The following is a 12,164-nucleotide window of genomic DNA, read 5'->3' on the forward strand; positions in this document are numbered from 1 at the left end:
AGCAATCTCGTTGTCCTCCCGTACTTCAAAGGCTGTCAGTAAGCGGAGTGCGATTGCTCCCTCTGTGGGGAAGCACACTCAAGGAATGCCGTTGTCACCTCGTCCTTCAAAGGCAATCAGAAAGCAGAGTGCGGTTGCTCCCTCTGTGAAGGAGCACTCTCGTTCAACGAATGTAAAGGCTGACAATGACTTCACTTGTCCTCCCCGTTCTAAGAGATCCCGGGACTCTTCTTCCCCTATGGATACTGGTGGTATGCTATGGTGGTGGCGGGCGAGTTCCGGTGTCATATGCACGGAGTGACTTCATGCTGGAAGTTACCGTTAACCTAACCTAACCTAACCTTAACCTAACCTTATCCTAGATCAAACTTAACCTAAATAAACCTAAACTAAACTAATTTTAATTCATGAAATGACTAATTTCACAATCTGCCTGTAACATACATATATATCTTTATTTATATATAAAAATATATCGACCTATAGTTACCAACAGGTCGATAAGACATCCAACTATTTTCCTGACACATGTATTTCATACAATGTTGTTGATAAATGGCATAAAATTTGTGATAACATGCGGATACTTTCAAAATCGAAGCTAAACGGCCACTTAACGCATGTGCACTGAGCGGAACGGTGACTTTCAGCATAAGTCACTCCGTGCATAGGACACCAGGTCATAGGGGCGCGCGGCCCAGGCGGACTTATGTTACTGTCGTCCGGAGCAAGTCGCGCTCTGTTCACCTCTCCGTAGGCTCCTTCTAGTGGTGTTGGGCTGTCCTCCGTGAGACTATTCAGCATTTTAAGAGAAAAATAGCACAAAAATTAATGTACAACTTACATAATAACTACGCTCACAGTAGCAGGCCAACTGGCAACTCTGACACGTACGGAAAAATACGAGAAACTGAGAAATTTCCAGACTAGAGAATCCCGCTTCTCAGCAATATGAACAAGAAAGTCTGTGGACAGTGAGCGTGTGTAGATGTTATGGGGATATTGGGAGAACGTGTATAAACAAACATTTAGTCTGAAGGTAGGAGGAGGCTAGGCGAAGAACAGTATAGGTAGAAATGGAAAATTTCGAGTTTGTGTGAAAGCTAGGATTGGATGTTGATGCGGCTAGATAACCAACAAAGGTTCGAGCTGGTTACATGAAATTTTTACGGTTACAAGACAAGGGTTTGACTTTCCCCTTTAAACTGATAGTAGTCGGATTAGCTCTACCTGACAGGCAATATGAAACACAATATGTAAGGGTGTAGACCAACCTGTCTGTTGGTGAGTGAATGAGTGTGTGACCCATTTCTTTGAGTTTTGATTAGTTCTCTATCATTTTTTCCCTCTTGCTTTGTTGTTCTGGACGTTCTCATCCCACCTGAAGATGGATAAACAAGACAGGATAATGAATATAACAACTCATTTCAATAATTGAAATAATATGCAATGCATGATTGCTTTTAATTAATTAAAATTTGAATCGAAATCCAACAGTAAAGTTCGATTTTTCCACTAGGATTTGTCGACAACGAATAACCCTGCACTAGCTCCAGGTGTTGTGGTGAAGGTGGACGTATGGGTAAGGTTGGGGCCCGCCGTATTTAATCAAGATGGTGAAATTAACAGAAGACATGGTTGTTGCTAGATCAAAGGGATCGGATTTACATAACGTCAGAAAGCTGAACTGTTGGTTAGTACTCTCTAATTTTAAGTGAAATGTGTTAAATGTGATACATAAGACACAGCTGTGGTCTGACTCAAATCACCGCCTCTGCAGTTGAGCCCATATTTTTTTTTTTTTTTTCGTCTTGCTGGTAACCTGTATCCTAATACAGTTTACCTTAATGCAGAGATATCAATTATGTTTGTGTTAAATGTTGTTAGCTGTTGTGCGTGCTGGTACTGAAAGATTGTGGAATCATTTAGGTGTGAATTATATATAGCGCTTAACCCAAGGTAGCTACATTGTAACCACAGCTACCATAAAGTTACCTGTTAACAGGTGTTGCCTCCAGGTCCTAATCCCTACATTTGTTATTATACATACTGTATTCATCATTGGCACCGCTAGCTTAATATTCCCATCTCCAAAAGTATTGAAATTCTCGGTGTCTCACGTACAGCTACAACAAACTGACATAGGACCTCCCCCCACAAGGTATTAAAAAACACAGAAATCATAGTATATCACAATGTATGTTCATGAAATGCCATTCGTTTATATGAAATCATGTCTCCCTTATTTTTCAGGACCAGTTGGATGCATTTTGGCATGGAATAACTTAGATCTCTAAAGTAATCTTTGCACCAAACATTTGTTAGTTCAGTCTTGAGGTGGTTCAGATTGGGTGTCTTCTTCTCTGCCGTGATTTTCTTCATCTTTGCCCAGCAGTTTTCTATCGGATTTTGATCCGGACTGTTGCCAGGCCAGTCGAGGACCTCAAGCCGATTATCCTGAAGCCATTTTGTCACCTTTCCTGTCTTGTGACATGGAGCTGAATCATGCATGACAAAGTTGCACCCATGAAGAGCAAAAAAGTTTAACAAATGATCTTTCAAAACTTGAATGTACCAGCCACTATTTACCATTAAGTTCTTAGGAAGAAAGTAGAGGCCTCCCCTTCCCATTTCACCAGAGAAACATCCCCATCCCATTATTGATTGTGGGTGCGTAACAGTCGGCACCATGTAAGCAGGGTCATATCAACTACGGCAGGCAGGGCGACGAACCTTGGGAGAACGCACCTGGAACACGTGAAATGTGCTTTCATCAGAAAACATAACTTTTCTCCACTCATCCGACATCCAGTGTGCATACTTCTTGGCACACTGAATGCACTGCTTCTTCATGCGGTCAGTGAGAAGCGGTTTCTTGGCTGCAGTGCTGCTTGGCAAGCTCAGCTCCTTCTGCAAGTGGTGTTGGATAGTTTGAACTGAGACGTCTTGTAACAGCTGGGGATGCATTCTCTTTTATTCTGCTGCTGTCAGTCGAGGATTCTTGATTACTTCCCTCTTCAGAATCACCTCATGCTGAGAGGTTCTAAGTTCTTTCCAACACCACCCCACTCCATTCACTTAAGCAATTTTGTCGTAGGATTAAGGTGAGATCCCTTAACATTGCTTATTTCTATTTAATACATTCACTGAATATTCCTAAATTTGTATGTTTGTGTTTGGTGGTGCCTAGATAGGTGTAGGTAGGGTGCTGTGGGGGCGGGTTGGCCAAAGTCCAGACCCAAATTAATTTTTCACATGAGTTATTATTCATAAATCACGGCAGTGGTCCAGACCCAAATTGCCGTGATTTACGAGGATTGAGGGTACTAGAGAAGAACTCTTCGGCTTTGGCCCGCTTTGAGCGGCCAATCCGTACTAGTCCAACAAATTCGTAAAGTACTACACTCAATCCTCGTAAATTGCGTGTTTATAAATCATGGCTAAGTGGCTGTCAGACTGCTGGCACCCTTAAATCGCTGTTAAGTCACGAAAATCGCGGATCTAGGCACCAAAGTGGGCCTTTTCCAAGGAGAATCGTAAACTGCGGCATTCAATTTGAAAATCGCAACCCAACAACCAATCACCACCCATCTCTGGTGGCAAATGTGCACATTAATGCTGCAGAGTTAATGAGAAACATCAGGAACTTGTCACCCACTATTTTGCCCGGGTAAGGGCAGAAGCTGAGCCTGAACCACAGCCTGGCCCTTCACACACTGAGGACGTGGATGACATAGCATCTGTCATCTCTGAGGCAGACTTTGAGGGCTTCCTGAGGGGGGCAGAGGAGCTGGAGAAGGGAGAACAGCATGAGGGAGCACCCCCACCTCATGCTGAGAGGTTCTAAGTTCTTCCCAACACCATCCCACTCCATTCACTTAAGCAATATTGTCATAAGATTAAGGTGAGATCCCTTAACATTGCTTATTTCCATTAAATACATGCACAGAATATTCCTAAATTTGTATGTTTGTGTTTGATGGTGCCTAGATAGGTGTAGGTAGGGTGCTATGGGGGGTGGTTGGCCAAAGTCCAGACCCAAATTCATTTTTCATTTGAGTTATTACTTATAAACCGCAGAATTTGTAAATCACGGCAGTGGTCCAGACCCAAATTGACACGATTTACGAGGATTGAGTGTACCGTACAGTAATAAATTATGTAATTTTTCTGCTGACTGTACTGGATGAGAATAGTACTGGACAAACGTGCACTGGATGCGAGGGTACTGTATATATATGTATATATATATACATGAGTTTGACTCTCTCCCGAAGGCATTACTTTATCCCCTGGGGGTAGGGGGATTTTTCAAGAATACTCCCTCAGTATCCCTGCTTGTCGTACAAGGTGACTAAAAGGGTTGGCAGAGGGTTAGTGCCCCTCCCTGGAAAACAGCAAACTAAAAGACAAGCAAGGAGCCTCGGACAAGGACTGACCAAAAGATGATGACCAAGGACTGGACAAAGGACATGGTAATTGGAGCATGGAATGCAAGAGGTGCGAATGATGAGGTGAAAGAGAGAGAGATTGTCCAGGTGCTTGAGGGTGCGAAAGTGGATGTATGTGGAGAAACTGAAACTAAATGGAGAGATGAGAGTGTGAGTATGGATAGGGTATATGTGCAGGAGTAGGTGAGAATGAGAGGGCAAAAGAAGGAGTGTGTATAGTTGTGAGTAAAAGATGGAAGAAGAACATAAGAGAGTATGGATCAGTTGGGTCAAGGATTATTTAGGTAAGATTGAAAGTTGGAATACAAATGAGGGCAATTGTGTGCATGTATGCGCCAACGCAAAATTGTGCAAGCAGAGTGAGAAAAGAGTTCTGGGCAAATGTGGAAGTGTGCATGGAAAAGTTTGGAAGGAATGAGAGAGTGTTTTTGATCAGTGATATGAATGGTAAATTAGGGAATGTGCAGGTGGATGGAATAGTTGGTGAGTGGGGTGTGCCTGCTGAGATAGATGAGAATGGCAGTGCGTTAGTGGACATTTGTGCCGGGAGGGGGTTGATGATAGCCATTACCCTCTTCAGGCACAAAATGATCCACAGGTATACATGGCAATTGATGAGAAGGGTGGGTGGCGATCTGAATGAAAGGAAGGCAATGATTGATCATGTGTGTGTGGATGAAAGGATGCAAAGTTGTGTAATGGATGCAAGAGCCTATAGAGGTTGGGGGAGTGGACTTTCTGACCACTACTTGGTGGTGGCCAGAATCAAGATACAAATAAGATGGAGTAATAGAAGAAGGGAAGGACGGGAAGAAGGAGTATTTGCAAGGAGAGTGGAAAGGTTACAAGAGGATGAGAAAAAGGCAGAATATAAGAGAGAAGTGGAGGAACGATTGGGCAAATATGAACTGGAGCAGTTGGGGGATGTGGAAGGTGTGTGCAGGATATTCACAGAAGAAATATGTGCAGCATGTGATGTGGTGTGTGGGAGGAAGAGCAGACGGAGGGGTGTGCAAGGAACACCGTGGTGGAATGAAGAGGTGAGACAGGCTGTGGCACAAAAGAAGGAAGCATACAATGAATGGATGAGAAATAGGGCTGTGGAAGAAGTTCAGAGGTGGAAGAGAGAGTTATATGTAGATAGAAAGAGAGAGGTAAAAAGATTAGTAAGAGAGAGTAAGAAGAGAGTGGATGAGGAATTTGGAAGGAATTTGAGTGTAAAGTGGAGGGACTATAAGAAAGTGTTCTGGAAAGAGGTGAAGAGAGTAAGACAGGGTGGAAGTGAAATTAGCAGGGGAGTGAAAGATAGAAAATGGTAGATTACTAGTGGAGAAGGGAGAAAAAGTGAGCAGATGGAGAGAACACTTTATGGAATTGTTGAACATACTGTAGAGAATGGAAGTAATGCGTGTATAAGTGGCTGGGGAATGGCTGAGAGAAGGAGGGAGGTGCGAAGACAGGAAGAAATCAGTAGGATAGAAGTTGTGGAAGAAATGAAGAAAGTTAAATTGGGGAAAGCCCCAGAAATTGATGGAGTGTGTGGTGAAATACTGAAGCATGGGGGAGAGATAGTAGTAGAATGGATGTGGAAGATGTGCAGATTGGTCTGGGAGGAAGGTAGAGTTCCGGAGGATTGGAAGTCAGGTATAATTATTCCCTTGTACAAAGGAAATGGGGAAAAAGAAGTGTGTGGTAATCTTAGGGGCATTTGTCTTCTTAGTATAATTGGAAAAGTATATGGTAGGATACTTATTGACAGAGTTAGGGAAATAACAGAGGAATTAGTTGGAGAAGATCAGGAATGCTTTAGGAAGGGAAGAGGTTGTGTAGATCAGATATTCATTCTTAGATCTTTAGTGGAAAAGTTTCTAGAGAAGGGAAAGAAGTTGCATGTGGCTTTCATGGATTTGGAGAAAGCATATGACAGGGTGGATAGACAAGGATTGTGGAAAGTATTAAGAATATATGGAGCAGATGGGAAGTTGTTGAATGCGATGAAGAGTATGTATGATGGTGCTAAGGCTGCAGTGCATGTGGATGGTGAACTGAGTGAATTTTTCTCTTTGAAAGTTGGGTTGAAACAGAGATGTGTCATGTCTCCATGGTTGTTCAATCTGTACATGGATGGGGTAATAGAAGAGGTACAAGGTAGGGTAGTGGATGTTGGAGTGGCCCTGGTGAGAGAGGGTAGTGTTTGGAAACTCCCTGTACTGTTGTTTGCAGATGATACTGTGTTGTTGAGTGAAGACGAAGGAGAGCTGCAAGGCTTGGTGGATGAGTGTGGGAGTGTGTGTAAGAAATGGAATCTAAAGGTGACTGTAGGGAAGAGTAAAGTGATGGTCTTTGAGAGATGTGAAGTCAGTGAATGCACAGGTAGGTTGGATGGTGAGGAATTGGATAATGTGAGTATGTTTAAGTACTTGGGTAGTGTGATGAGTAAGGATGGAGGTTTGGAGGGTGAAGTGCTTGAAAGGGCACAGCAGGGAAGAAAGGTTGCTGTTTCCTTGAAAGCAGTGATAAGAAACAGGGAAGTGAGCATAGAAGTGAAAAAGTTACTACATGACAGTATTGTGATACCAACTCTTACCGTATGGAAGTGAAGCTTGGATGTTGCTGGAAGGGCTCAAGTCAAGAGTGAGAGCAGTGGAAATGAGTTATTTAAGAGGAGCCTGTGGAGTCCCATGGAGAGACAGGCTGACAAATGAGGATATAAAGGAGCATTGTGGTGTGGATGTGGATGTGATTGGAAGAGTTAGGAGGAATATACTGAGGTGGTTTGGCCATGTGGAGAGGATGGAGGGTGAAAGACTGATGAAGAGAGTGTATGTGAGTGAGATGGAGGGGGGGAGAGGGAGGGGGACACTGAGAATGAGATGAAGGGATGGGGTGGAGAGGTATATGAGAGAGGGGGATGTAAGTTGGGAGCAGGGCAGTGAAATGGTGGGGGACAGGGCGACATGGAGGCGATTTGTTTGTGGCCACCCCGAACGGGATTGAGGCGTCTGGCAATAGATAGATAGATATATATATATATATATATATATATATATATATATATACAGTACCCTCGCATCCAGCACGGTAATATTGTCATGCATGGGTCACGTGTTGGACCAAAAACGTGTTGGACTAACAATAGAGCTTATGGGGAAAAATGAATTATGTCAGCAACCCTCGGAAAAGTCACCCTAAATACCTACCATATACCTATACATATATTGGTACTATTGTAATTATAATAAATGGTACTGTGCTATGAATGATAACTAACCTTTTAGGATAGTGTTGGTGGGCTTGCTGGGAATGGAAGGTGGTATCCAGGGCTGTAGGTAGTCCTACTGGGTCCCCGGAGGATGGCTGCTGGCGTCAATAGCGGGTAATGGCTGTTGCTCCTCCTCAACCTCCCTCATAAATCCTTCGAAATCACACTCAGAATCACTCTCTTCGTCCACAGCCATGGAAGGTCCTGCTTCTGCCTGTCCCAACACTGTAATCCTCAGCAAAGTGCATGCTTCTCACACTGTTGCCAGAGCCCCGTCTCGTGACTGTGGAAAGTGATCGCTGTCGCTGACTCGGTAGAGAATAAGGAGAAGCAACTTTGTTTATAAACTGGTACGCACGCCGATGAGAAGGGTTTCAAAACGATTGATATTTATTCTAAAATATTAATATGTATTCAGTGTCAGGCTAAATGTTCAGTGCTGTAGTACGATATATTCTCTGTTGAGCCGCCTGGGTTTTGGTCACACTGTTTTGCCCGTTGTATCCTCGGCAGGAATCCATCCAGATGAATTCCAAATGCTCGTGGTATCGTCGGCAATTTTACCACGTTACCGTTCCAATTTACCATCGTATCCTCGGCAAACCTGGTATGAAGTGCCGTGTGATAGCCTTCGGCTGCCAGGATCTTGTCTTGGTTTTTTATTATGGTCCTGACGTTGGCTTCATTCATGTCGTAGGCCTTGGCAATGTCAACTTTCCTCTCCCCTTTCTTCTTCCTCTCGATGCTTTCTAGCTTGGTGGCCTGAGGGAGGTGCCGACGCTTCTTGGGGTTCTGAGAAGGCTTCCTAGGCATCATGAGCAGGGTAAAATGCAGTAACAGGGGCAGAAAATGCAGCAAGAAAAAAGCACCTTCCAATGCAATTATGCGACTGAGTGGCGCTGTGGCGGGAGAAATGTAAACAAAACATCACGTGACACCAGAAGCGTTTTTAATTGGGCGGCATCACGATCACGTCACGATAGCGGGCGGGGAAGGCTACTTGATCAGAAGTTTTCATTGGCTATCATCATCATGGGAATGTCCAGTATGACCGTGTTGGACCGGGGTTGATCGTGCTAGAGTGAACTCTTGCGGATTTCGCCCACTTCTCGGAGCTCTGTGCGTGTTATGCTAACACACTCATGTTGCAGTAATTAAATCGTATTAAATAATACTAATTAATTGCTCTCCGTGCTGGACCCGAATCGTGTTGGACGCGAGGGTACTGTATACATATATATATACCGTATATATATATTTATATAATATATATACAGTATATACATATATATATTTGTATATATATATATATATATATATATACAGTATATATACAGTATATATATATATATATATATATATATATATATATATATATATATATAGTTGGGTCTGGTTAGTACTTGGATGGGTGACCGCCAGGGAACACCAGATGCTGTTGGCATAACGTTCTCCTTACGTGTCAAGTAGGGTTGGTGGAGGATTAGTGCCCCTCCCTGTAAAACAATTAACTCTAAGCCCTTGACCACCCCGTTTGGGATACATGGCGTGTGGCAATGATTTACTTAAAATATATATATATATATATATATATATATATATATATATATATATATATATTTATATATATATATATATATATATATATATATATATATATATATATATATATATATATATATATATATATATATATATATATATATATATATATATATATATATATATATATATATATATATATATATATATATATATATATATATATATATATATATATATATATATATATATATATATATATATATATATATATATATATATATATATATATATATATATATATATATATATATATATATATATATAAGCAAAGTTGGGTCTGGTTAGTACTTGGATGGGTGACCGCCTGGGAACGCCAGATGCTGTTGACATAACGTTCTCCCTACGTGTCAAGTGGGGTTGGTGGAGGATTAGTGCCCCTCCCTGTAAAACAATTAACTCTAAGCCCTTGGCCACCCCATTTGGCATACATGGCGTCTGGCAATGAATGAATGAATATATATATATATATATATATATATATATATATATACAGTAATCCCTGTACTTTCTGGACTCCCCACTTACCAGACATAGTGGGCCTTGACTTTTCAAACCCAAAAATGGCCAAAAATAGAAATCCCCCCAAAATCCGAATTTTTTCCCACCTGTCATTTGAAATTGCCACACGGCACTGCATGACACCAAACAGCTGTTGTTTATGCATCCCTTCACCCCTTCCTTCCTTCCCTGCTCTCCAGTTACTGCCTAACCACCGTAGAGGGTGGATGTTCATCGCAGTGGATGTCGCACGTACTCGTTTTTGTGAATAAACAGTGAATAAACTGCGATACCTCGCCACTAAGCCACTAGACCATATGGGAATTTACAGTGACGTGCAGTGTTAAGAAATTAGAATTAAGAGTGCAAAGGATTAAGTGTGGAGTTTAAAGTGGCGGTTGAAACTGGTGATTGAAACTGGCGTGGCGCAATTAAGAACAGAATGTGTGGTGTTAAACAATTATAACTCACAGTGCAGAGAATTAAGTGTAACACAACACTGGATTGCTGTACGTGCTTCAAGAACATTTTCACCACTACCAGAGCCTTAGAGGAGGCAGCCACCGATGTGCTATAAGTACCCTGTACACTGCTAAATATTTTCCATAACCACTTCTAATTCCTTATTCTCTGGCTCCTTTTCATTTGTTTCATGCTTTATGTCCATTATTGGTGTGAATAGGGTCTTAAATAGGTTTAAATAGGTGCTATGCATGTCTGGTAGGGAGTTATTTAGGTGGCATTCAAGTTAGGCTGGGTTAGGGTTCTTAAGTACCAGTCCAGCAGGCAGGGGCCCACTTTCCAGACGGGACCACTTTCCAGACATGCTTTTGGCTCTGTTACATCAGATAGTGGAGGGATTACTGTACATATATATCTGTCTATCTATTGCCAGACACCTCAATCCCATTTGGGGTGGCCACAAACAAATCGCCTCAACGTTGCCCTTTCCCCCGCCATTTCACTGCCCCTCTCCCAATTCACACCCCCCTCTCCCATATACCTCTCCACCCCATCCCTCCATCTCATCCTTGGCCTCCCCCTCCCTCTTCCCCCTCCACTTCGCTCACATACACTCTCTTCGTCAGTCTTTCACCCTCCATCCTCTCCACATGGCCAAACCACCTCAGTGTATTCCTCCTAACGCTTCCTATCACATCCACATCCACACCACAATGCTCCTTTATATCCTCATTCGTCAGCCTGTCTCTCCATATGACTCCACAGGCTCCTCTTAACCCCTCCGTGGCCGCCGGCGTCGTTTGAGCGCGGCCTGTAAGAAACTGCAAAAATTTTTGGGAAGTGAATGGACGTTCTGAATGTCTGCACACTGACCTACACTACACTCCCATACACCCCATCCAGCAGTTCAGAGCCTGCTGCTGTGATAAGTGGATTTTTTATTATTTCGCTCCTGGCCATGCCTTAACAAGCACAACTACACCCATTATCTTGACCCAGGCAGAGCATATCATCTTTGTCCTCTCTTGCAAAACACACACAACCACCTGTTTATGATTATGAAGTAATACAAGCACATACAAAAAAGACATGATAATAACAGAAAAATACATTTTTGTCTTGGTATCTTTACCTATTTGCTCAGGTTTGCTGTAATGGTTTCGATCATATGATGCAATGCAACTTGTAGAAAACCGTAAAAACTTTCGGGAAGTGAACGAAAATCTGGGACATGAGACTGACCCTGACTTCACCCTCTCATGTATCATCCGTCAGTTCACCACCTGCTGTTGTGACGAGTGGATGTACGATTTTTTCACTCGTGGCCATGCCTAAACACACATAGTAGACTGTAGCACCAGTCGAGCAGGGCAGTACTCCCGAGGTGGATGGAAAGCTGATGACAGGGAGTGCTGGAGCTCCTGTTTCATCAGCCCTCAGGACTAGTTCCTGACCATCCCCCTTTGCTGAACTTTTTCAGTGTCTCAGTTACACAGAGAGTAGGCCAGCATGCTCTCCAGTACAAATTTCTCTAACTATCTACACCAAACTACGTGCACAGTACACACTACACTTCCTTTTCCAAAAATCAAAAATCATGGCGTCACAACACACAGCCTCGGAGTCCCAAGGGGGGGGGGGACCATAAATGCCCCCACCATCCGCCCCTCTCCCGATGACGACTCGAGGTGCCTGGAACCACTGTCTGACTCTCTTCTTCTTCATTTCTGCAACATTCGCGGCCTTTCCTCTAACTTTCGCTCTGTTGAGCACCACCTCTGCTCATCTAAACCTCACCTTCTTTTTCTAACGGAGACTCAGCTGTGTGAGGCAACTGACAGCAAACCCTTTTCTGTATCCTCCTACTTTCTCTATACTCATTTCAA

General features: G+C 42.8%; 1 protein-coding gene across 3 annotated transcripts in view; it reads left to right on the top strand.

The window, feature by feature from the left end:
• The first annotated feature begins 1,589 nt into the window (after positions 1-1,589).
• Positions 1,590-12,164, top strand: part of LOC145392515 (uncharacterized) — a 356,359-nt gene continuing 345,784 nt past the window's right edge. For all 3 annotated transcript variants that reach the window (XM_080266909.1, XM_080266907.1, XM_080266908.1), the window contains exon 1: positions 1,590-1,693. In XM_080266909.1, coding sequence (XP_080123035.1) covers positions 1,614-1,693 — 80 coding nt within the window. In that variant the 5' untranslated portion in view covers positions 1,590-1,613. The remainder of the gene's footprint in view (positions 1,694-12,164) is intronic.

This window comes from Coenobita brevimanus, chromosome 22 (assembly GCF_032717465.1).
Source record: "Coenobita brevimanus isolate Jiangsu-jjx chromosome 22, ASM3271746v2, whole genome shotgun sequence".
NCBI lineage: Eukaryota > Metazoa > Arthropoda > Malacostraca > Decapoda > Coenobitidae > Coenobita > Coenobita brevimanus.